Source organism: Buteo buteo, chromosome 3 (genome assembly GCF_964188355.1).
Source record: "Buteo buteo chromosome 3, bButBut1.hap1.1, whole genome shotgun sequence".
NCBI lineage: Eukaryota > Metazoa > Chordata > Aves > Accipitriformes > Accipitridae > Buteo > Buteo buteo.
In genome coordinates, this window is record NC_134173.1 from 63,769,858 (window position 1) to 63,797,676 (window position 27,819).

The window sequence follows — 27,819 nt, forward strand, 5'->3', positions numbered from 1 at the left end:
TTTGTTACAGCTGTGTTGGTCAAAGGACATAAGGAAGGCTAGGCTGCAAGAAGAACCATCATTTATTGTACCAGCAGTGTGGAGCTCTACCAGCTGTGTTTCAGACACAAAGAAATCTTCACAGGGAGTAGACATAGAGTACAACTGCTCAATGTTGAACCATTATGTTAACCCAGTTAGGCAGTTCAAGAGAAAAAAGGGCTGATAGCTGTGAGGAGAGGTATGGGAAGAGCAAAGGAAAGAAGTAGTAAGGTTACTGCCACCTAGTAGTGACAGAGAGAGTGAGATGGGTGACTGTCACCCCTAGTATAATGCAGAGTCAGCTGGGGCAGGAAACAGTAAAATGCATCAGAAAACCATTGACATGTCTGTGATCAGAGGGAGAGACTGGGAGGAAAGAAACGGGATCACTTCATGCATGAAGTTGAGAAGGAAATATTTGTTAAATCAAAACATAATGTCTTCTGCAAGCAAACTATAAAGGGCCAATGATAGATTTGAAAATTAGAAAAATAAAATTTTATGTGTCTCTGATATAGATACATATAGCAGAGGACTTAAACTACACAACTCCAAAAGCTATCTAAGTTATTGTCAAATCTTTCAGGCTGCTCCAGATGCAAGACTAACAGCATCATCTTCATCGTTTATGACAAGAAGCAGCAGGAGCAGCAATGCCCAGTAAGAATTTCAGCATTTTTTTTTTTTTAAACACGCTTGGGTTATATTTCTAAAACTGAGAAAATAAGTATCTTTCTCATATATTCCAAATTACTTCTCCAACATTAAACTGCCTATATAGAACCCAGAATCAATGACTAACATATAAGCTGTTTTCGGTTCTGGAAAGAACAGAAGAAATGAACCAGGCTTGTGAATGTGTTTTTACATGGTATCTTAAATATTGAAGAATCTGGAAAGGACACATTTTGGTTTAGAAATACACTTTCTCAGATAGTCAGATAGTCATACTTACAGATTTTTGCAGCAAAGACTGAAGAAAATTACAGTAATAAGCAGACACCCCATAAAACCACTGAAACCTCCATTGTGTTGGGTTCCCATTTGTGTTATTGAGAATTTTAATACTAAAAAGAGATGAAAATGACAAACTAAAGGAAATGTGTCTATTTAAAAAAAAAAACCAAAGAAAATACTGTAAGACACTTTCCCTTTTAAGTTGATAAAAGATTGAATGTTTAAAACTTTAATTGGATCAGAAATTCAAATAGTCACATTCTAATTTATTACTTAAGTCACTGTGAAAAACAAAATCAGTATGGCAAATAAAATATATTTTTTAAAAAATCGTTGTGATTTAGTTTAAAGCACACTTTAAAGGCCAACTTTGCACCAACTTTGGTTTAGCTAAGACATAAACCCTAGTGCCACCCCAGAGGGATTAAAACAGAGACACTACAGCAGCTATTGTGCAAGTCATACACCTATGACTGATCAACACACAATGTCCACTTTGAATGAAAACTAGAGAGATGTGGGAGACCCACCAAGACTCCCAAATTGTTGCAGAAGCATGGTCAGCTAGCACCCTGCATTCCCCAAGCTGCAAGCTTGTGTGTCACATTTGCAGCCCCAAACTGACTTGCTCCACATGGCAAGATCCAAAATGCAACTGGTTGGCCTAATCTATGACCCCCTGAGCATGGCAGAGAGTCATATAATGATGCCGTGAGCAGGACCAGGAGGCTGTTCTGCTCCTAGGGTGCTCACATCTATAAACACAGCCTGATGCTCAAAACGTGCTGCTGGAGGTGGCACCCAGCCCACATCTCAACCCTTCCCCCATCACTCCCATGCATGTTGTCCTACATGTAGTCCCTCCTTCCCCAGTCCAGTCTGCTGGTACATGGCCACACCATGTTGCCTGACATCACAGTTCATATATGGGATCCCACAAAAGACAAGATCAGTTACAAGTACACACAACAGGGAGTTATTTCCCACCACTGGTCTGCAGAAGGATCAGAGTAGAGCCATAATACTGTCTGGTTCACCCAAATCCACATTCTCAGAACACAGTGGTTTTTTAAGAGAAGCAACTCAGTGCAGCCAGCTCACTGTGTCTTGCAGGAGCACAAATGAAGTCCAGACAAGGTACCCGAGGCTGCACGAGAACCACATCCTCACTGACTCCGAGCTAGTTCAAGCACACCTGAAGTCCAAGGAGAGACACAAACCAGACCTGCAGAGAGATCACTGCCCCCTCGATCCAGCCACTGAACAGATGGGGATGGTCCTCTGACATCATGGGGGAGAGAGAAGAGAGTTAAAGAGGGAGATGAGGACACCTGAGCAGCACCAGCTTCAGGGTTCTGAGCACAAGGTGAACAGAGCCAGCTCAGCCCTTTCCAGGAAGGACCAGGTAGGGGAAAGACTGGAGACTGACAGGGAAGCCATGGAAGGTGCGGGAGAAGTAGAAAAGGTCCTGTAAAGTAGATTTGCTATTTGCTATTCCTATCCCCCACTTTCTGGAGGAAAAGGAGAGAACAAACACCACTTCTACAAGGGCCTCCCTCCTATATTAGCAGCAGTGGTCCATAGCCTCCCCCCTCTCTCACTTACAGAGTGTCTTCACCTTTTCACAACCCCAGGGGCCAAGTCAGCCACTGGCTTCTTTTTGTTGCCTCCAGCAGACTGCTGTAAATTGCTGTCCCTACCAAGAGACTGCTCTGGCAGTGCTTAAAGCCAGCTCTGCACAAGCAGAAACTTCTAGTCCAGGGTCCCAAGTCAGCATAGAACCACCACTTGTTCAAAGACCAGTGAACAAAGAGGGAGGTTTTATCTGGCTTTCAAGCAACACCGGGATTGACCCAATCCAGTACCTTCCGTACCGGTGCCACAAGCTTAGGTGTACTATGAACAGACTGCAAAGGGGGGAAAAGGAAACAAGTTATGAAAAATAATGAGATTGATCTGGAAAGTAAGAAGTTATTAGAAGGAGTTAACTCCCTCTTAAGGCTGTCACAAGTATAACCATCAACAGGAAAGGATAAAGCTGTCAAAAAAAATATCACTGAGCATTATCCTGATTGGGATAAAGACAGCATCAAAACAACAAGCAAGGATAAACAAGGTGACACGTTTCCCATTAGAGTACTCTTGTTCAATGAGATATCACACCCTTAAAGCAAGAATCATGACTGGCAGATGCCAGCGTTGATATAAATGGCAGTGGCACTATCAGCAAACTGTGAAGAACTGAAGTGTCAGGACGAGAAAGGAGAAGACAGAGCACTCCTCAGCATTGTCAAGAAGGTTGCCTGACATCATTTTAATTGCTATCAAAAATCCTGAAAGCTGCAACCAGGACAGACAGGCCAACAATGCTTAAAATAAAATCACAAGTAGGACCAGAAACACAATCAATTTTAGGTTTTGACAGCCAAATACAAATCAAAGCGTGTAATGTTTTAAAATTCACTTCATCTAAAAACACTACATTTTAATTCTTGCCAAACTGAAGATCCATTTCACTCGGTGCAAAAGATTCCTTCCAGTCTAAAAATTAAATATTTGCTTTTGGATATTTGCAGAGAAAACGCAGAGAGGGAGACTTGCTCTGTCAGGGCGAGGGTTCCTGCTTCACAAAATACATCAGTTGTTTGATACTTCTTCACTGATGTGGCTTTGATTCCCCTTCTCTTCCTGAGACAATTCAAACTTGTCTAAGTCCGGGCTCTAACCATCACTACCTTATATCACAGATTACAGTCTTCACAAGTAAATAAAAATTGTCCTGCTTTTACAAACAGAAACCTACTCTGTATCCTGCATAGATCTGGAGAGCAAACAGTTTCTGTTCACACAGCAGATGCCCCACTAGCATGCCTTGTGCAGCTATAAAGGTAAGAAGTTCCTCCTTGAACTTCTCCAGCCTGCTTGTTACCACTATTGAGTCAAGGAAGAAACAGAATTAATTTCAATTCAACAGCCCTGTATTAACAGCAACTTATAACAACTAATTAACTAAATTTTATTACAAGCACATGTTCTTCATTGCACTTAACCATCCCCCACAGCAAGAATACAAATTCAAGACATTCACCCTTGACACAGCACACGTAACTTGCAGGTTAGCTCATCTTTTATCCTGTCTTAAGGACTAAATACTACACCCACTGCAAAGACGCCTTATGGCATGAGCCTTCATCACGGAATACTCCGTTCAGACTGGTAGTAGGCACAGGAAAGTGCCCCATCTCGGTGAAAGCTGTAAGTTCAAATCCGTTCAGGTACACATAGGAAAGAAAACAGGAATATCTAATAAGACAGTGATGACGTGTAGCTTCCCCTTTTCCAACAGTTTGTCCTGAACTCAGAAATACTGTCAGAGCAACTGAAATTCCACTTTTGAAGAAGTTCAGTATTTGTCAAAAATATTTTATCCAGCTCTAGAATAAAATAAAAATTTAAAAATAACATCACCCAAAACCTACCTATACTACAAAACCAACAATTACAAAGGAGTCTCCATTCCCCCTTTTTCTTTTTTTTAAACCAATCCTGGCACCTCTGCAAGTTGCATCTTAGTCAGTTACATCTACAGTTGAACTAAACTGAGACTGCTTATCAGGAATGCCATTAAAATAAATACAAACCATGCATATAAGTAGGTCCACTGATTTTCTTGGAATTTCTCGCATAGTTATTTAAAGATGGTCATATAGAAGAATTTAGCTAAAATACAGCCTGTAGCAGCAACAAAATCCACTGACCAAACTAGACTGGAAAATTGTTTAATTTGCACAAAAATATCCATATTAATAATACACTGAAATTTTGTTGCTCTAACTACAGAACAACAAACAGCAAAAGACAAGAGCTAAAAATTTCAAGATCTGAAGGACAGCACAAAGTTTTTATTTTATACTTGCAAATTCAATAATAAGGGGTAAAGAATGTTGGTCAGCCTATATTTGTTTTGTGGATCATGAGAATATTTCTGACTCATAAGCACATATATTTGGTGATGCCGTATCTGCAATTCTTCAGTCACATAATTGGATTCTTTCAAAAACAGCTCAATTATCAGTGGTTAGCAATAAGAGTCACAAAACAGGCTGCCTTGAAATGAGAAGAACTAGACAGGACCATGACTGTTTTAAATGTACCCATTTCATATTCACGTTATCCATACTAACATGGATGTGAACTAAAATGTGTCAATTAAAAATTATGACATGTGGCTTAATGCTAGAATTTTCTAAGTCTCATAAAAATTAATTTTCTTTACTAGGAATACTACTATGATACAAATAGGTCTTTATTTAATGGGGAAAAAAAAAGAGGTTGTACAGAGCAGTACTCTGGTAACTACAGTATTCTGTCAAGAAGATACTCAACATGTCACAACCTAGGGTTTGAGAAGTAGCTGTGTTTTTTAATAGCTGCTGTATGTCAGAGGTGAAGGGTACAGTCCATTTTTTTGTAAAGACACAGTGAAGCATTTCTATATGAGAAGAGCTATAAAAGAAACTGTTACTTCAGTGTTAGCAGGTAGTGAGGTTAGTTCCTCCATTAGCTCAACAACAGTACATTTGTACAAGGAGAAGATCTAACATCCTGAGAGGATCTTAATCCCTGTTAAATAATGACAGGTTGCTTTCTTACAAGGTTTACTCCTTCTGAGTGAATCACATTTTTGGCACCTTTGTTTCCAGCAGATGTGCCAATTAAGAGGCTTGTACTGTAAGAAGTAGTATAACCTTTCTATGCCAACTTTCAGTCTTTATGGATAGGCTCATTCATATGCAGAAGGCAAGTGCAGCAGCCAAGGCATTTTATACCCCAACAGCAATCAAAGTTTTCTAGATATCTTTGCCAGTTGACTCTTAACTATATTCTCTTGAGCCAAATACATTTTGAGGAGAACAACTTTATAGGCCAGATGTGTACATGTGTATGAATAAGAAACGGTCTCTAAGCCTCAGCTGACAGGTCAACCTCTTGCATCCCAATAAGACATTGCTTCCACTTCCAGCAAAGGCAAATGCTGACAGAAGAGGCAGATTAGCCCAGCCATCTGATTCATTCAATAGCATTGCAATGCCTGTGTAGAAGGTCATAAGGGATTTCTCAAATATCTAGAAGGCAGATACACTACTTATTTTTCGAAACAAGCAGGGCACTTCTGTCAATGCAAATTCTTGCTAATTGCTTTTGAGAAACTAGTCTTCTCTCCCTAATAAGGGAATTCCTGTATTGTTTTATCATCCCTGTGAAGTCCTACATTAATAAAAAGAGCGTAAGCACTACAATGCCCTTTCATCCCCTTTATTAGAGAAAGCAAAAAGCCTCAAACTGAGATTCATGATGGCCAGGCCCCTCCTGGCTAGGAAGCAGCCTAAGTTACCCAACAAGAAGATACAGAAAAAGCCACAGAGTACAAGTCCCATATTTACATCAAGGCCAGCCCAGGCCAAAGGGAGACATCTCTTCTCACTCACAGCAAGCATCTCTTCTTGTAGTGCAGCAAATAAACTTGAAAGCAAAAGAAGGGTCAGAAGCTTGTCCTTATTTTAAAAGGAAACAGAAGGATGTGGCAGCAGCACTGTCTCTGCTCAAAAACCTGAAGATTTGGAGCTATAAAGCCCACATTGATGGGACTCGGCAGACAAGATTCAACAGATTCAAGGCAGGGGCAGGAAGGCAGAGGTTAATATTGTTGCCATGCTCTGAACATATCTCCTAGAAGAGGCCATTGATGGGAAAATGGGGCTTTCCCAGGAACATCCCAGCAGGCACCACAGGGAAGCTAAGCAGGGGAGGAATGCCAGTCAAGTGAGGATTTGCATCTTTGGTTCCAGGCACCATTTGTAAATCCAGCCCAAAATGTCCCAGCAACATCTTCCTGGGGAAGGCAGCTGTGAGGTGTCCCTAGAAATGTGGAGTTGAGATTTTCAGCAAAAATATTATGCCCACCTGACCTCAACATAAAGAACTTGGGTCGTAAGGAGATGAATATGAAAGACAGGCTGAGAGAAGGTAAATTAAACATTATGAGGAACAATATTAATCTGCTGTAATGAGTTGAGTACATATAATATATATACTTTCTGGAGAGATCTGTGAAGGGATATCTAAATCAAGGTGCTGGGAAGACAAACTGGCCCTGAATAAGAACTAGAAATATTTTAATTACATTTCTGAAAGGAACTCAGTTCCCTTCTCTTTCTTGGATCATTTGCTTGCAGTTTAAGATTACATGAAAAATTCACACCAATCCTTCAGTTTCTGTTTGCAGAAAGACCAGTAGTGTCAGGCAGTGAACAGCAGGCAGTTTTCAAGATTCACTCCAGGGACAAATTCATCTCACAAGCCAAAATTTAACTCTTGGTTAAGTAGCTGATGTTCTATACACAGACCACTGCATAAAGACACTCATAACTTTAAGCATCTCAAATTCCACATCAGGACTGCCATGCTGGTCTGCTGCCCAGATCTGGGCTTTCATCTCAACAGCAGCCTTTGGCAAGTGATATTTTTTACACAATTAATACATTTAACTTTTTTCCTCCGGAGCTGGCACATTTTCTGAATAATAAAAAAATGCAGGCAGGTCCAATAATACTTCAATCATATTAATAACAAATCTTCATTTTTATGCAGCTTTTTATATTCATCCAACTACCGATGAATAAGTGACTCCAGGTAAAACTCACAGTTGCATTGATAAATTTAAGTCCTTTCTAAGAAGAATTACATTTAAAAATAAACTAATTCCTATCTATCCAGAAACAGCAGGTAGAACTGCAAAGTTGATATGCGAAAGAAAACTTTAGAACTGCAAATGACTTGCCAAACTTGCTTTGCAGTTTTATTTTAGACCACATTATTGCAGTGTCTTACAGGCCAGTTGCCAAACTGAATTAGTCCACTCTATATACTCCAATCCACAATGTTTATTCAAGGTTTTTATGCTGGAAGCTTCTGAATTTGTCCAAATTCAAAACAATACACATTCACAAGCAAAAGAAGTTGTTGAAAAAAAAATTCAAAGATGGAGGATGTTTCAAAGGAACCTAGTCAACACTTTTCTTTTTTGGCAGGCCCTCAAAAGCCTCCATTTCTAATCTCCCAGACATCAGAATTCAGAGAAATGAACTGTTACAGAATGTTACCAGACCTTTTACATGAAAACACAGCCAAACACAGGCAGCATGAGTAAATAGCTGATATAAAGAGCACCATCTACTGACAGGCAGCATTTTGACAGACCCAGACAGTTTTGCAGGGCACTGCATGGGGCTTCCAGATAATCTAGCTTTTAAGGAATTCAGCTTTCTCTTGGAGATGTGTAGCACTTTCCACATTTTCTTTCTCACCTGCCCTGTCTCTTCTATGCCATTTAGGCTGTTTTCCTGCTCGCAGTTCACGAGACAGCCCACTCGCTCCAAGACGCAGCAGCACAGTTCTAGCAGTCAGGCCCCCCCATCTTCCTCTTCCACATGGAACTGCTCACCCCTTGTCAATAGTTGCTATACCACCATTTTACTATTATAAATTAACCTTTTATTACCAGCTGTTTATGAGGACATGTTTCCAAAACTTCCCAGTCAACAAGAATTTTCCACTGAAGTCGAACACTTTCAAACTGCCCCGAGATGAGAAGCAATCACCTCATGATTTACTGAAAGCCTCAAGGTTTACTTTATGAGATGAAATATCTTTCTATGTTCTTATGGAAGAGATTACATGGAGGTGGAGGTTTCTTCCTCACTTTCATCCTGCTGTCATTTCTCTGAACGCAGTACTATATATAACCTTTATTATTTTAATACACAAAATTATTAGCAGATGCATATAAGAAAAGGCTGTTGCCTGACAGACAAGAAAATATTATCATTATCCACAAATGGTTCTGATGCTATTCTCTTGGCTAGTATAATCAGAAATAACCCTTAGGAATGCTATTTAACATCTTGATCACTTCTAAACCCATCACTAGTACACAGTAGAAATGCACTGAACTATTATGGCACATTGTTTGAAAGTATTGCTAGCATTATCACACTTACTTACTGTGTGAGATTTGTGTTGCAACACAGTAAAACCTAGATTTATATATATATGTTTGGAGAGCATAAAAATAATAAATTAGAATAACTTTTCTAACAAATTGGTCAAAATTCACTGGTCCTAAAGGCCTTCACTAACAAACATAAGAACCACTTGTGATAATTAATCGCAGAAGTGAAAGTAAAAAAGCAATATTCACGTATGTTTTTGTTTTGTGTTGCTTCACTGATTAAAACATCAATAACACATCTAAAGCTCATCACTTATATTTTTATATTTCATGCAATGAAACTCAATTTACTGGTTTCATACAATAATCCTTGTCAATCTATTTAGAACAGGATTAAAAGAGAAACAACCAATACAAGCTTTGCTAAAGGAGAGGTTGTAGTCAATCTGTTTATACATGTGGCAGATTAATACCCATTAATAAAATTATGAGAGGAACTTTCTAATGGGTAGGAAAGTTTCAAGTTCTACCTTGTTTTATAGCCCTACTTGCTTGTGTCAGCACAGTAGTTTTGTTCTTCTAGTGTATTTGCATGCAGCAGCAACAATTTTCTGTTTTTACTTCTTCCTCAATTCTAAGATTTATAAATACAGTGGGATATTCAGACTAATCCTAGAAATTACTCTTCCTTTGCACTATATATCATCCTCTGCAGTCAAATTCCCTTTTGCTGCACATATTCTACTACTTTGCCTGATCTCCACCATCCACGTACTATCCCTGCAGCCTATGCTTTCCTCAGCTTTTTCTTTTGATCCTTTGAGCTCAATCATATATCCCAGGCTATGAGATGGATAATTTCACTGCTCCCCATTCTATTGTTCATATAATTATAGCACTGGACGCAGAGGGCTGCTACATTTCTCTGAACAAAAAATGTTTGCATCTCCTATTTCACTGTAAAATCACCCAGTTCTCATCTCTTACGCATTAGGACAAACTGAAGCATTTGGTAAAGCTGGTGAAGTGGTGTAAAATCAAAACACATTTGGTTATTAAAGTTACTACTCTTTTAAATTGGTATCTCCTGTTCCTCCTCCTAATCTGTTTCAGTCTCCCCCTAGCTCTATTTAGACTGCACTTCCACAGACTTTTCTCTCAGCAGCAAAAGCAGCAAAGCAATACTCTCCCCAACTACTGCCAGCATGGCAAAGTGATTAAAATAAGCCAAATTAACAAGGAAACGCTGCCAAAGGGGACAGTTCTCACTGGTTGCTCTTGACCAACTAGTACAGAGTACTCTATCACTAATAAAAGCCAGAGTGAGATAATTCAGGTGGATGATAAATTGATCATCAACTCACTGAAGTCAAAGAACTAAGCAGTCAACTCAATAAAATGAGAGAAAGTAGGGATTGGAGACTGAAACGTGCTGCAGGAAATACACCACTAAATGGGGTGCTCTACCATCAGCTCTGCTCAGCCAGGACACACGTGCACTTCCACTACATCCTGCCCTCTCTCCAACCTGGTAGAAGTCTTCGTAAGATCCTGAAGGGAACCAGGTTTGTCAAAACAAAACAAAACAAAAAGGGAGGGGTGGGACAACCCACAAACCCAGAACAAAAACCTAACCATGGGAGATGGGTATGGAAAGAAGAAGATGATGAACATGCAGAAAAGTGTTAAATAAGAATTTCATCAACAATGACATAGTTTTATTCACCATCATTGTGCCATGTATAGAGGAGCTAATTTAATTTTCAGGTTCAGTTTCATCTGTTCAGTTTATTTTGTGTTTTTAGAATCACTTGCAATTTACATAAAATATTTTAGAGCATAACAATAGGATGCACTCTTCTGTGGTTTCCCCCCCGCCAAACGTCAGGCATGTTCATGCAACCTGACTACACTCTACAGTATTCTTTTTGGAATTCAAAAGTGAAGACAAACTTCCTTTCCTGTTGTTGTTCTTTTGGGCTTTTATCAGCATTTTTGTGTCCTTTGGAACCTGGAAACCAGGGCAGGGGAGAAAAAGTCAACGGGGCAGTGAGGGTGGAAGGTGTTACACTTTTTTCCTCCCAGCAAACAGCAGAAGGGGCAATATGTACTAATGGACACATATAACTAATTGAACTTCATTTGAATTTGAGAGTTTAATCAACATGCTGAACACTTACCTGATCTGAATGTTTCATTTGGCGCTGTTCTTTATTTTTTTTCTCCCCTTCAAAAATATTGTTTAAAAATGAAACCCTTCCAATACTAAATTATTTCAACAGACAGTAAGGGAACATGAAACAGCAGCTATGGAAAACAAAGCTGATAATTATTCAGGCAAAAAAACCTTTTCTGAAATAATCTGCTACCAGTTACAGTGGACAATTAACTGTAGTTTGCAAGCCATAAAGTAGCCTTCCCTACAGAAAAAGAAAACAGTAGTGACATTTTAATAAGCATGAACCTTAACAAGCACTTCAGATTCTTCTTCTACAGTCAACAATAAAGGCTTCAGAAAAGCTCAGTACATGGAATAACACTCTCAGTTTTCCTCATCAACTTCACAAATCACCACCTAATGCTGAATTGTTGACAATTAAGCTATTTGTTCTTTAGGACAAACCTGAAAAAAAGCAAAAATTCTGAGTCACCAAAACTGAATTAAGTTCGAGACAGTCTTATATCTGAAGGAGAACATACAATTGTGATAGTCTTTATCTCCAGAAAAAGTTTTTCTATTTAATCAGCAAGAATATTGATTATTTAAAAATACATCTTCAAACCTATACACAAGCTTTATTTTGATAAAAGACTGTATTATCAGCATAGGCATGCTGAAGTTCAGTCACATCTACCTTTTCATAATGAAAACACATTCAACAAAATCTTTTGCAATCTAAAGTGTACTGCTAAGATTGAAAGCAATCAGCCTTGAATGAAAGATGAATTAATAGCAGTTCTGAAACCATTAGATACAGACTCTATTGTTTAAAGCAAGAAAAAAAAGGCAAAAAAAGTAGAGGGTGTCTAGGTCAGCAAAGTCATCACTAGTTGATGGATGCACTTACAGACATTAGAGAAAAAAGGAAAATAGGCAGAACATAATACCCACTTACGAGATTCTCTATGTTAAGGATAGAAAAAAGGCCTGAAGATACGCAGTAACTCTACCTTGTTCAGAGTTGAAGGTTTTCTATTTTTAGATATGCATGTCAAGGACGCATTTAACCCTAGAAGTGCAGCTTGATGCATCATCACAATATTCACTCTTAGATATTGGTAAAATTAGAAACATTCATTCTACCAAGTACATCTTCTGAGAACAGCCCCTACCAGTAACAACTACGATCTCTGGGTGAGGAACTAGGAGGTAAAGGAGATGGAAGAATTGATGCTCCAGACCATGTTAATGACTGCTAGCAGTTGTGTGGTGACCTCTAGGTAGGCAGGAAATAAAATGTTTATTCTGTAAGAAATGGCCAATTTATCAGCTTCCTACAACCCAAAATGGTGGCCTTGCTCCCTCTCCCCAACAGCCCTGGCTGCACACTCTAGCTGCTTCTACTGTTGCAGCTCTTGAGGTTGAAAGGAGAAGGGTCGCATCTGTGAGCTGCTGTGGGACATAAGATGGGCACGGCTGTCCCCCGAAACCCATGTTGAGCTTCTCCCGCTACACATTCACAGCCAGGCTGGTGGGATGCACTAAGCAGATTCTGCTGGTTATTCAATCTGAATCAGGTGGGCTTTAGTAGCACTGCACCATAAGGAGCAGGATCAGCATCTCCCATTTCAGGCAACAGTTTGAGAAGCAAGATTAAATACTACATCAGTCTTAACTGGTTGTAGCTAACTCTTTGACTCTAGTGAACTCTTTGCTCGGGGGGGGGGGGTGTAGATGGAAAGATACAGGCTCTAGGGTTAACAAGATCAGTTTGGCAGGCAAAGCGAAGACTGAACTGGTGGGCAGAAGATGGCTATGTGTCTGTCTGTAGGGTCTCACAGGGCTGGCAGACCAGGGCTGACAGCTGGTATACTTAGGAGAATAGGAAAACTTCACAAGTTTGCATGAACAGAACGAGACACAGTTCAAAAGCTAAAATAAGTAAATAGCCTAAGAACAGAAGGTAATCTCTTTTCTCTTCTTAAACTGTGGATTCGTTGAAGGAATTGGATTCACATTCCCTAATCTCTTAAAGGGAAATTACTTGTAATGTTTGATGCCACTACCGCCAACAGCATTTGTCTCTTCCAAGTGCTGAAGGCCTCAGTTCCACATTAATATTGACACCTCCCAAATTCAAAGAAACATACTGTTGTACTGCTTTCTCCCACCCACTGCTCTCCCATTGCAAACTTACAACACTCTTTTTAGTTTAAGAGTCTGTCATACTTGGATATCATTTTTAGTTTTGAACTAACCCTGCAAATGCCCAGAGTGGTTAATGACAATATAAAAGTACCCCATCAACATAACTAGAAGCACAGAAATACTAGAAGGAGGAACTAAAAGCCACCCCCAGGCCAAATCACTATTAAGTTTCACTTAATGGCATCACAGCCAAGGAAACACCACGCTACTTAAAAATCAGTTGGTCAAACAAATTAAAGATGGTAAGGGAAGAATTGTCTCTCATTAAACAAAACATTCTCCTTACCTTCTGCTTGCCCCACTGATAATACACAGCATCACAGAAAATGCCTTCTTTAACATTTGGGAGTTGTTTCCCTGCTCCCTGCAGTGGCACATCAGCTACACAGTAATCTGCAGCTGACTGTGGAAAAGAGATAAAACAAACACTTCTGACTGAAGTCCACATCCAGAAATAGCTAAAAAGAACTAGTATTTGCAAAGTGCAAAATGAAAGCATACTGAAAAGCCTCCTTGATTTCAGAGGTCATTCTTGTTGGCATTTTTGCTGTGCCTAAAGGCCCCAAATGAGACAAGATATCCCTCACAGCCAAACACCACACTCTAGGCCCCATCCACCAAACACTTGGAATTGGAATCAAACCCAGAGGCATGACACAGACAAAGCACCAGTGGAAGCCTTCACCACTACCCACCACGGAAAACAGCTGGAGAATCTGTCCCACGGAGAGGAACGGGAACAGGGGGCAAACGTGCTGCTGCATTTGTTATTCTCAGGCAGCCTGACCAAGCCAGTATTCTCCAGTTTTCAGGGACACATTGCAGAGCTTTTGGACAATCAATTTTACATACATACACATGCAAAAGACAAAATTTTGGTAGCAAATTTATTCAAAATCTCAGTTTTCTACTGAAAGAACAGTTTTAACTGGTCCTAATTATCATCATTCTTGTACAGCTGGAAAAACTGAGCCACAGAGCAAGATCTTCACTTCTAGTGAAGAGCAACAGGCATCTGAAATCCAAGACCAATTAAAGGAAAGGGGAAAAATGAAACACACACATACACACTCCAATCATATCCTTTTAATCCAAAAGACAGACTTTTTTTCAGATTAAGCAGTATTTGCTTGCCAGATCATCTTGAACATCTTGAACACACATGGGATTAGTCTAGCCTAAGTGTTCAAAGTATGATTTTTGAGGTAAATGCAGCTTCTGAAATACAGTCTCTTAACACAAGGTTTCACCTCCATCAGACATTAATAATGATTTCAATGTCAAACGCAGAGGGTGGTTAGCTAGTAAAGCAGAGGACAGAACTGAGTTTGAGATCCGAATACGTAAACTCAAGTGTCAATGCAGTCCCCAAATGATAGACAGATTCAGCTGAGCAGTGCTCACTTCTGATGGAGTCTGATCCCTCTCCACACTCCTGTGAGCATGCTGACTAGATCTCCACCAAATGTAATAGGAGTTTAGACATCTAGTTTACACATAGACGCTTAATTTAAGTTGCCCTCATCAGCAAGCTCAGTTCCACCCACGGTAACTGAGGGGAAGACAGACTCCACTCTGCCCCAGGCCACCTTTTTCCAGACTCTCCTAATGAAATCCCTTCCCTCCTTAGCGGGCCTCTGCATTGAGGGGAAAGCTTGACAGGTTGATAACACAAGAAACACCCTTCAGACATTATCAAGGCTATTACAGTTCCACAACCCTTTTGTGATTGTGACACACTCCCAGTGCTCAGCAATTATGATATTTTTCAAAATGGAAAAGAAACAAGTTCCCACTTGTAGAGAGAAAGGTGGACTACAGCAACTGCAAATCAGTTTTGTCAGAAGTGTCCAGCAAACACATGTGACAGATTAATGAAATTATTGTTATAACTCAGATGAGATGCACTATTTGCAGAACCTGCAGTGCCAGCAGTGGAGCATTAAACTGCTTTCCCATTTTAAATGCTAAATTGGTTCTATAATACATTTTGTAATCCCTCTAATCACAATGCTATTATTTTCTTTACTGGGCGATTCTATACTTTTCCTTCCCTATCAAGGCAGCTGTGTCATTAAAATACTGCTTTATTTTTGAAGCAATCTCTACGAAGCCCTTAAAGTAGCTTCAAAGTGAAAGCAGAGGGTTTGGATAGCTTTGTGGAGCAGCTTCACAACGAGGCAAGCAGCAGAACTGGCACCGTAAGTACATTATGCATCCACACACTGTATGGAATTGCTTTTTCCTCTAAAAGCCACTCCATCTTTTTATCTGTATTTCTTTTTCCCTGAATAGAAGTTCTCCTTTTAAATAACACGTCTATGTGTATCTATAGCATTAGACATCCCACTTATTTCTAGAGTACTACCATGGCTTTTTACTGCTTATGCTTGCTAATACGTACTGCAATTGCTGCTCCTTTTCACACTAGCGTAATGGGAAAGAACACAAATTTCACATTGATAGCTTTCACAAGACAACAGGAGCCAGATCAGGCTACATTTCCCTCCTTATGCTCCCTCAGCTGCCTCTTTGTAACCATCTGCTCTCGCCTGCCCTATAGGAGGACTGCATTTGCTCCCTGCAGCAGAAACCGCCACTTTGCTGTGCATTTGTGCAGCCCCTAACACACCACAGGGTCACAGACTGCACTGTTTCCTACAGGCCAACACCTTGCTGTCCTTCACATGCATGCACTGTGTGCATGCAACCACTGCGAACATTTTCACAGTTGATGTTTTGGTGAAAATCCAACTGTAAAAAGCCTGACAAACAGAAATTTCTCTTGCTATTATCACCTGATGGACTGAAGTCATGGATAGAGCATGCTTGTACAGATGAATTTCATAAAGGATACCTTTAAATTGTTTGGAAGGTCAATCAATAGTGATCTTTGTGAGTAAACTCTATCTGTTCTACTTATACCCATCTAAAGAACTAAATATTAGTCTGAGCTAATTATTTTGACTACTTATGGGGAGAAAGAAGTGAAGCAATAGAAAAATAATCCCACCTTGTGATGGAGGATGAAGGAGAAGGAAATTAACAATGGTCCTTTGCAGGTGCCTTTCTTTTCCCCTCACTGTCCTGGGCAGAGCACAACAAACTAACTCAGGCAAGATCTCCTGCTTACATGTGGCTGCTGTCAGTCAGGGCAGATGATATTTTGGAATCCCCAGGCATGCAGTCATGGCAAACAGGATGAACAGGAGAAGCCACATCTTTTATGCCGAATGTAGAAACCTCGCCGCAAAAATGCGGGCCTTCATATTACAGTATATATAACAAGAATGGATGATATAGCAATGGGGAAAAACATGCTACAGCAAGAATACACTTGGATTCTGAATCAGGCATTTGTCCTCCTATGATAAGCTGGCTTCCAAGACCCCAACAGAGGAAGATGTTTCTTGTTTTCCTGGCTCATGACAATGTAAATTCGGAACTAAGCAGCTATATTCTGCACTCCAGGTAGGGTTACTCCAGCACTTCATTCACACCAGCAAACCCCCAGAGTGATAAACAAAACATCAGCTGCAGCTACTTGAAATGTACAGGGTCACCCAGCACTCCTGTTTCACCACTCAGTCTAGAACATTTGTTCACCACATGGTTCTGAAACTTCAGACTTCAGCCAGAGGTCACAATCATGAATGACAGGCTGAGAGAGGAAGAGATACATACACATCAAAGATTTCAGCCCCCAATTTAGACACCTGAAAGGAAGAAAACATACATATTTCTAACTATGCAACACATAAAAGAAAAAGTCTACTGAAAACAAAGACAGAAGCAAGCATACTAATTATTGTGCATTACTAATAATCACAGAATGAGATATTAGAAAGGAACATTGCCCTGAAGTGTAATTATTTCAGCTATCTGATATTAACATTTACCAAATATTTTTAAATCCACTTCAGACATACTGTACACTCAGATTCCGTACCTATTTTTGCTAGTTATAAAAAAGACCCAATGCAGTGAGTGATGTTTTGTCACTATTGCGGTCAAAGAGTGGGGAGAGAAAAAAAAAGATTTAAAAAAAAAAAAAAAATCACACTCACACTGTATCTACTGGCTTTCATTGTAGTGATCTGATGTGGACATTGGCAATTTGTTAACAACGACTCCACAAAAATCAACTAAGGAAAGTAAACTTTCTGTTAGTAAAGTAACAGTTCAGTACATCCAGGGGCTGCACCTCCACTGGGATACATGTGGAGGTCTGCAATTCAAACACCCTCCCACCCTGCCACACAATTTTAAAGCAAAACCTGGAGGAGTGGAACAGCCCAGCTGGGGTTCTGCTGAACCTTCACTTCAACAGGCGAAACATTTGTTAACCTCAGCCAGTCCAGTCTGGGTTCTTGTTCACATATCCTGCGGCCACCAGAAGTTTCACAAGAGGGGGATAATTGGAAGACAAAGCAAATGCTAAAACCTCATTGCCCCAGTTCAGTGGCCATTGGTGTTTCTCAACCAATTGCAAAAAAAAAGAAAAAAAGTGGGGAGGGGAGGGCATAAAATGGTCTTAGCATACCAAGCAGCTATGCTGATGAATGCTTATGTTCCATCATACTCAGTGCCAGGACCACTGCTTGGCAAACACTGTCTTTCTCATCCAATCCATTTTATAAGCTTGACCAAAAAGGATAAACACAGTGAATCAGAAGCCACTGATTAAAAAATCTGAAGAATTCTTCTAGAAAATTACTTTTTCTAGTCTCTCGTTAGAGAACAGTAGCAGGACTACTTTTTTTTTTTTTTTTTTTAAATAACTGCCAAAACACTTTTACATTTCTAAAAAGAATTCTATGACACCCCTACTATTCAGAAGCCTCACTCTTTTGTGCTTGGATACTTCATCACGCACTTGACACACACACCAAATACTTCCCAAGCAGAGCAGAACTCCCCTGGAAGCCAGAGCAGCTGCTTCCAACCCCAATCAGTCCTCAACTGGGCCCAGTAAGCTGAGATAAATTCTCATCCTCTTGTGACTGAGTTCAGTCAGCCCTTCAGTGTTGTTCGATGTCATTTTGAAAAAAGTGGGTTCTTTAAGACAACAAAAGAAACCAAAAGAATTAATGAGCTACACTGCAATAAAAAGTATAGTCTACTGGTCTCTGTATAGCACTTATCAACAGAAGGCAAGATAAAAAAGCTTCTCACTTACTTTACCAGTTTCTTTTCATAGTTTTCATGAACATTTTAAAGGACTGTTAATTTGTCTCCAAGTCAGATAAAAAACCTGCCATTGCTAACACAAGATAAAAAGTCTAACTAGTGGTTGCCATTAAAAAGCCTTTATTATTTGCTACTGCTGCTACCACATAATGGGACAAAGTGTGTCACCAGATATGCACACCTGACTTAGGAATCAAAACTCCCTGAATAAATAATCTTCTTCTAATAAGTGACAGACCAGATTTGGGTCTCACACTCACAATGAACAGGGCTTTATGACTGCAACATGTGGGAAGCCTTCATAAAAGTTAATATTTCCGTAAGAGATGATTTTCTGAATCTTGTTAAGAAAGTCACTGTCTGTTAAAGCCTATACTCAGGGAAGTACAGGACCTCAAAAGTATAGTAAAACTTTTAATTTTTTTTAACAGACGTCTAGTCTGTAACTCCAAATGTCCTGACTGATTGTGTTTATCTAGAGATAACTATGATATTAAAACCAAACAGACCAGACATAAGAGCCAGAAGTAGCATTTTAATTAGAAAATATAAGAATTCCAGAAAACACACACAACAGAGGTTAGATGTAGGTGTTGGTTAAAGAAATAATACATATTAAAAAAATTCTATTAAAAACTATCCTTGCTCTCTCCAATTAAGTTTTTTGCTCTGTAAAAGTGTCCACTCAACTGCCTGAATTTTTTTATATCCCATGAATACTGAAAAATCAATTACTGACCAAGAAAGTGTGTGTATTGATATACATAAATACACAATTTAAAATAAATATATAAAACAAAAAAGGTAAGTATTTTTACACTTCATATAATTTTCTTAATTTGTATTATATCCTGTACATTATCAGAGTCTCACTGGATTATGCATATCAGATTAGATATGAATAATATTGGCCTTTTCTGGACTTGCTCACATTTGTAACAGGGTGGTTCCTTAAGGAACCAGCTGAGGGAGACTAAGATCATTGTTCCATTTTCCGTTAGAATTCTACCTCAGTCAGCATATAAAATTTAGATTCCATACTAATGAGGAACTTCAAAATGAGTGATCCTTCACTCATGCTACACTTTCTGCTGCATCCCAAATATAGAAACAAGCACCTCTACTCCCCTATTTAGATTACAGATTTAAAGTTCCTTTTTATGCAGCTCCTATCTGTAGCCCATAAGTTACTACTGTTCTGCAAGTCCATAGCTGAGGATGGAAAAAGGAGGACGCACATCATTAGAACAGAGATTTTGTTTGTTTCTTTGGACAGCAAAACCTTAAAGCAGCCAGGGGTTTAAAGTGCTAGAATTGGTCCCAATGAAGACAAATTAGAAAGCTGCAAGCAGAGAAGATGGTCTATAAGGCATCTTAAAATGCATTCAATACATTGCATTGCTTTTTGCAATATAAGTCTCACTAGAGGTATGTGTTAATATTATTTGAATACATAGGATTGCAAAGAAACCTTTTTAAAAACAACTGAGCAATGAGGAAATGTAAAACAAATGGATCTGCCCACAATGTTTTATTTACAATATTTTCCTCTATTCCCGCTCATCTTTCCACTGTACAGATATGATTGCATGGGTAAAGTTTCATAATGACAGCTTAATTCAACTCTTTAAAGCCACACAAGTTACAAACCCAACTCTATATTCACATTTTAAAGGGTAAAGCAACACGACTTTTAAATTTAAGGCAGTGCAAGCCAGAAAAGACAGGCCACCTCAGGCTATAACATATGAATCCAGATGAAAAACATCACTGAGTTAATACAACACATAAAAAACAAAGTTACTAACAAGGTAGCAATACATTCAGAAAAACAGTCCACTTCATTAGCTTGATACTATTACGCCAAGCTTATTCCATCAACCAAAATGTTTAGTTTTGCTTGGTGGTTTTTTTTGGTTTTAAATCTGAAGCATGCCCAAGCTTCTAAATAAAGCTACTGCAGTCAGATGTAGGAAACCAAGAGTTGATTTCACTACTTTGAGAGCACAACGCTTCCCCTCCTCCCCAGCTAACTCCAGCAGGGACAGCCTTTGGAAACGGTTTTCTATTCATCAATCCAACAAGTACAGCTCAGACAGTGGAAACAGGCTCCATTACATTAAATCACTGATATATTTCATCCTGATTTTCCACTAGGATGAGTATTTTGCAAGGAAATACAAGCTTGATCTGCCTGTGTTCCACGTCAACTACACATGAGCCCATTCCCCATTGGAAGCCCCATTGCGTCATTTAGCTTCTTCACATCCAAGCTTGTAAGATCTCCTCTGAGCTTAGCACACCTCCTTAGCTTTCAATACAGGGCAGATTTTCATCTGGTCATGTTGAAACACAGGCAGAGTTAGCTTGCCTTTGTCTGCAAAAAGCTGGGTAAATGCATTATTAGCTGAGCTTTGTCTCAAAGGCCATCCAAAATGTGATGGTCTTGTTACCAAATGGATGATTCAAAGCAATAAGTACAAACCTGTTCTCCAAGGGTTCAAGAGAAATCAGCAACGTGCTTAATAATTGGCCACAAAACAGACTGCAGGTAGCAGTGATTTTTATTAATGCCAACTTGTACTGGATCTAATTCAATTACTTAAGACAGAATGAAATAAGTTTAAATTGTACTCATTTAAAACTAGTTATTTTAGATAAAAATCAGAACAGAGAATTCATACCAAGCCTTTATTGTCAAGGCTACTGCTCAAAACATTTAATGCTATTTTATTCTAAAAGTGAAATACATCACAACTGTATGCATATTATTTGTTAGATTTATTGTAGTGATGACAGTAGGAAATACTCTTCTTTGTTCAGTCATTGAATTAATTGTTACTGCGTTTTATGGACCTTTTAAATAAAAAAAAAAAAAAAAAAAAACAACACACACCAGGACACTGATTTTATTTGCTCTATTAACTCCCAAAGTGTCAGATTCAGTAAAAACTCAATTTTCCAATCTGCAGAACTCACCCCCAAAACCCTGTATTTAGGCCTTTAAAGATCAAAAAGACTGATAACGCTTTTAAAGAATCTCTCCCATTTTTTTAAACATTCTCTTATTTTCATTCTAGTAAAAACATATCTAATATGAGAAATTATTGTCCTATACCCAAAGTGTATGGAACACACACATTCACGTGCACTTGGTAATCACGTCTGCTGCACACAAACAAGAAACAGCAGCTTATGAATGAGAACAGACACTTCCATTTGTCTTTAGGAATTCACCTCAGAAGTATGTTTATTCACTGACATACCAGACACGGAAGAACTGACCTGGTATTTTACCTAAAATTAGTTAACAGTTTATTAAACCCAGTCACCCTGTATAAAAATCCATATATTCCTATAGCCATAGAACCTTTCTCTTCGTTTACCTGTTCCAGGAAAAAATAAACAAGCAAACAAAAAAAGACTCAAGGAAAATGTATCTACTCCCATTCTGGTTGTTACCCAAGTCATTTGGAAAAAAAGTCTCCACAGTGCCTGAAAAAGAGAGATTCCATTATTTTAATTATCTTCATCTAGAGAAAAATAAAGTAGTGTGATGTCCAAGTTGTGTGTGCGCTAAAAATCCACGACAGTACCTTGCTTCTCTAACACCCACTTCCTTAGACTGTTACTTTTGCACCTTTGTATGTCTTTAACAGCATGATAAGTGCTTTTTAAGCAGTAGCCAGGACTTCAAGAAGCCTGGATTTTTAAGACTCACCAAAATAAATAAGAACCCAGTCCTACCTACCTTAGATATTTCTGGCTCCACTTGTCTCTTGGGTGTCTCTTTTGACTCAGGCCCTTTTGGAGTACTAGTGCTCTTAACAGAGGGTGATTCAACTCCTTCACCTTCAAGTTGCAGATTAATACCTTCTGCAGGGACAGGGTGATCAATACCATTTGGATTCAGATTGCAATGGATAGCTGGGAAAAAATATGAGAAAGAAAAAACACTGCTTAGGAAAGAAGAACCCAATGTTACAAACATTTATCACAAAGTACTAAGAAGTGCCACGTGGTAACCAGAGCTATGTCACATCACGGCAAAAGAACTGTCTGTATCTTGACATGGATTCAGGGTGAGATATTTGAGAAAGAAAATGAGAGGCAATGCAGCACTGTATAAGGCTATTTAGTGTAGGCTACTGTACTGAACTGTGCTCTACTGGATTCACTACAGCGTCCAAGACCCTCAACTTACAGCTTTTACTTAGGGTAGGACAATATATCCCATGTATTCATCATGCAGCCATACCTTTTTTTCTTTTCTAGGCAAGCAAGTTAAAGTTTTTCTATTACATTTTCAATTACTACAACATTCTAGGTCCTAAACAATGTGGGATAAGTAAGCAGCGCACAGCAAGTCAGCAAGTCAGTCTCTGCATGGAGTAATGACTTACCAAGCTGATTATCTCTCCTTCAGCACTTTGTACCACTGCAAAATACCACCTACACCATCCTAATAAGCAAGAGGGACGTACTCTCTAGGAGCATATAATGAGGTATGGACTAATGACAGTGGAATAAGGAAAGCAGCCAGAGAAAAAAATAAAACAAATGCAAACCATACCACAGAAATGCACATTTAGACCTATGGCAGTAGTTTAATCATTTTCACACATTTCCAGCACTCACATAGAGAGTAGCCTTAACAACCTTCTTGGCACGTGTAGCAATTTTCAAATGTGTGAGGATCCTGAGGCAACTTCCTTTTCATGTGACTATCCAATTTTTGCATTCATGTTCCTGGGTAACTGCACTACTTTTAGTGCTACTTGTAATTAACAGTCCCAACTTGCCCTGTACGCAAAAGAACTTTACTCAGACACTGTGGTGCAATGTTTAACAGACCTGAATAGAAATCCAAAACACAATGTAAAGCCAAAATAAAAGCTGCCATTTTACTCTTGCTTGGCTTGGAAGCAAAGGACGGGAAACGGGCGAAGGAATCAGAACTGCCAGTTTCTACCAGCTACGGATCAACCCTTGAAAGCCTCTCAGAGGAAATGGGCTCAAGATGCCACAGAAGGCAAAGGGTTCTTCTACAGCACCTTCTGAAAATCCAACCACCTTAAATCCCAGAGTCTTAGTTGAAAACTTTGAGCCTCAATTACAGCAATTCCTTGGTGCAGAATTAAAGCAGAGGCCAAAAAGTTGGCCTTTTCTCCTTGAGATTTTTTAAAAACATCCAATATTTGTAAAATATAAGTCATCTGTCCAAGCACTACAATATCTACTTCTGTAAGCTAGGGATGGAAACATCTCCTATCTTCAAGTCAAAGGAACATTATGAAGGATAATTCATTAACAACACTGAGTGATGGAAAGCAGTAAAGAATTGCAACATGTGTTATCACAAATTGCAGCAATTTTGTGTAGAAGAATAGAAAAATATGTCACTGGCCCACAGAAAACTATTAAGTGAAACTAAAAATGGGAAGTGAAATTTCAGTCTCACTGTGAGTAGCTGTAGGGGATTAGTCCTAGACTTCTTTTACAAGTATGTAAGAGAGACAGAGATCCCTCTCCAAATAGTCAATTCTTTAGCAGACGGCATGAGAGGAAGAGGAGGAGGAATCACTAGACTACATCATGTCCAGAGCTGAGCCCTGCATGGACCTCCTTCTGGGGAAGGAAACAGAAGAGGTGAACAATGCAGAGCTTCTGGAGGTGAGGCAGGGTTTCCACTGGCCACCACAGTAGAAGGACTTGCAGCTAAAAATCCTTTCTTTCTCAAAAGGGATCCTCTCTCTGCTTAGGCCTTGCATACTGTTGTGGTTTTGCTCTAAAAGCACTGAAAACCATCTGAGAAGATTTTGGGGAACTCCTGGGTTTCCCCTTCAAGCACCAATTTCTCAAAAACAAGAGCATTTTTTATTTTAATAGGGAAAAAAGCACATAAGGAAAAGGGGTCTGCAGCAGTCTGTTGAGGCTGTTCTTATCTGTCATCTTTCTGTCTCACTTTAGTAGCACAGGCATGTGCAATTTCTTCCTGATACCTAAAGAGCTGCTACAGAGCCTCATTTCCCAAACCAACTCTAAGGAGCTTTCCCCTAAATCTACCTGCAGCTTTTCTTGCAAGTCTCTTTCTTCCCTGGTTCAAGTCAATTCTGTAGGTTGGTTGAAGGCAATGCAAAACCAAATCCCATTGTTCTGGCATTGCCTCTCACTGGTGAGGCAGGAAAAAAAGAGAACTGTCTTCAAGTCACTCCTTTCCTCCTACTGGTTTTCCCAGCCACACCACTGAGTCAATCCAAAACATAAATACTTAAACATTAATAATGTCAGCACAGGCATTTCCTAGCTTTCGAGCCCTTTATTTCTAGGTGCACTCCATACCTACCCCTTCCTGGATTTTCCTTTTGTCATAGCTAGAAGGGAGTCTTTGGGGCTTTTAACCTCCCATGGGAGGTTTCAAACAGATAATGATTTTGTAGTTTATATTTACATGAGTGTGTCTTTAAGACACCAAAAATTTCTCTCTCCTAGATCATATCCACCTATCATTATCTATCTCCTCTAGATCATATTTACCTACCTGAAAGAAACAATTACTAATGACTACTTCGCTTATCCTCCAGACCACAGAAAAGATGGATGTGATCCACCAAGACAGACTTTTTCAAAGCCCAGTGCGAATGGAAACTGTTCTGTTAGGAGCCAAACTAATTCCCTTCTTCACAAAAAAAATGGAGATATCCTAACCAACCTGTAAAAGTCCTCCCAGCACACCCTGCTCCAGCAAGAGCTGGAAATTAGCAGTGAAAGACACTTGGTATGGAATGCAGTCTATAAAAACCCCTCCAACTGTCTTCTTCAAGGATCTTGCCTAGGTGAATAGGAAGACATAGGTGCATACACCTTTGAAATGCTAACACACTTCAGCAGCATCCAGAAACAGGCAGGTTTTGGCTGTCAGCCCCCTTCCAGTGCTCGTTATGAAAGAAATCACAATGCACAGTGGGACTTAACACTGCCTGGAAGAACATTGCCAGCAGCAAGCTTCCTGTGGATTGCAACTCCTCCCTTCCCAGTGCCCCCAAACAATACAGATTGTATTAGGAGGGAGGAGGGTGGTAAGGGATGGACGAGGAAAGCCTTCTGGGTTACAGCATTGATTTACCATGCGTTACAGGGAGCAAATGATCCAGATTTCTGATAACATGATAGCATAAGCATCACCTGGATGGCTTAAAAGAGAAATAAATCACATGGCAAGATGCTGCTTGACTCTTAGCCCATCATTCTTTCAAGAGTAATCAATGTTAGTGCTGTTTCAGCAATGCTTTATATTGGGCTCCTTCAGGATACAAAAGAGAAAAAATTGGAGAGGCTGCTAACGATTACATACATGTCCATTACCTTTTTATTGAAAAGAGGTGACTGCTTAAAAGAAACACAGGCTGCCTCAGGGAAGACTTTTCCAAAGCTGCGGATACTTGGGGGGGGGACGGGACGGGACGGGGGGACACGACACGACACAACTTTTTTATTTACTGGGGGCAGAAGGAGTTCATCTCTCTCAGTCACCCCCATCACGATCTTGGCTTACCATCCACCTGGACTGAATCTGTTCCTTAAGGAAGACACACCTAGAACAAGAGCCTCAGCATGCAGAGAAGGGAGACTGAAGGGCAGGACTTAAAAGCAGAGGCGAGGATAAGTACCTCAGTCACTTGACAAAACTAATCTGTCTTTGTCATGAGCCATCTTCAGGTAGCCAGCTCTATTGTTTTCCTCTAGTGCTGCCTCCAACTCTCAGCTACACAGCGGGTAAGAAGAAAAGAATATTGGCTTTCATGGGTCTATTATTTCCTGTTACCAGACAGAAATACATATATCCATCTCTGTGGTGGACAGAGGTAGAGCTCTTGCCTCCTTTTAAATGTCAATACAAACCACAATTACTCCCTTTCAAGATTTGTTAAAAGCAGGGAAGGAGGTCAACATTTGGTCAATAACAACATATTATCTTCTTAAATCAGCATCTTACATAATTTTAGCTAGATAAGGCCAGCTCTAAACTCAGGATCAACTGTGCAAAACTAAAGGGGCTGGCGGGCTGACAGCACCCAGGGTTAACATCCTGTGGAACCAAGTCTAAGCAGCTCTTACAAAAGAATCACAAATCACCAACCTTACCACAACCCAACTGCTCTGACCCTCTTAGCTGACTCTTCTTAAGTCTCTTTCAGGGCTTAATGGCAATCATCTGAAAAAGATTCTACCTACAAAGTAGTTTCTTGCTAAAATACTTGTCCAGGCTCTTACTTCTTATTACCCTGGTATTAGCTAAACACTAGCTCACCCCACACTCTGCATTCAGACCATTTTCCCACACCGCAGCTTTGACAATATCCCTACTGTCTCAGCACCTCTTCGCTCTACCAAATTAAATCTACCTCATCATTTCCAGACTTTGAAAGTCCATCAAGACACCAAACTCTACCTCCAAATCACCCGATATCATCAGCCTAATACCACTAGACATCAGCAGTATCATTAGATTTTGAAACAGAACCTCTTCCAATATTCTTCCATACAATCTCAATATTCATATATCATCCATATGTCTCAATAATATAAATCTTCATCCAGTTTCAGACTGCTTACATTCCCCTTTCCCTGCTGAAAACTCCACCTAATAGTTGATTAATGCCACGTCTTTCTTCATGCTCCCTAACAATTGTCACTCAACTTGGATTGAAAGCTTTCAGTGGTGGGAACTTGTTTTCTTTTGGGGAGGAAGCATGGATGTTTTGTACAGCTCCTACTGCACAGCAACAAGCACATGATGAATAGTGCTGGCAGACACAATAACATAGATCCACAGATTACATTTACAAAACAAACTATTATTTAAAACAAAGGTACTTAAGTGCTCTTGTACTCCTAGCTCAATGGTACTTAAGTGCTCTCGCACTCCTAGCTCAATGGTAGAGCTGAATCTACAGGAAAATATCCACTTTTCCAGAACTTTAAAGAAAAGACTGCCGAGATCTGCCAAGTTATAACAGTCAAAAACTCTGCGAGAAAATAGTAAGTGAAGCACCCAAAATGGAAAAATGACCACATCTGTCCTAAAAAACTAGGGAAGGAACAAAATTAATGCAATACACAGCATATTTTTTCCACATGCTAGAACACAAACCCAAGTCCTTTCCATGTATACAGAGCACGAGAATTTGTTGCCCTGCAGAAGCTGATCCATGTGAGCTGAGGTCTGTGCCCACGCAGATCCCTTATGGTATGCGTATGCAGTTTGAAA

At 39.6% G+C, this 27,819-nt stretch overlaps 1 protein-coding gene across 2 annotated transcripts in view; it reads right to left on the reverse strand.

The window, feature by feature from the left end:
- Nucleotides 1-27,819, reverse strand: part of SAMD12 (sterile alpha motif domain containing 12) — a 179,667-nt gene that overhangs the window by 139,031 nt on the left and 12,817 nt on the right. For both annotated transcript variants that reach the window (XM_075023851.1, XM_075023850.1), the window contains exon 2: nt 22,300-22,475. In XM_075023851.1, coding sequence (XP_074879952.1) covers nt 22,300-22,475 — 176 coding nt within the window. The remainder of the gene's footprint in view (nt 1-22,299; nt 22,476-27,819) is intronic.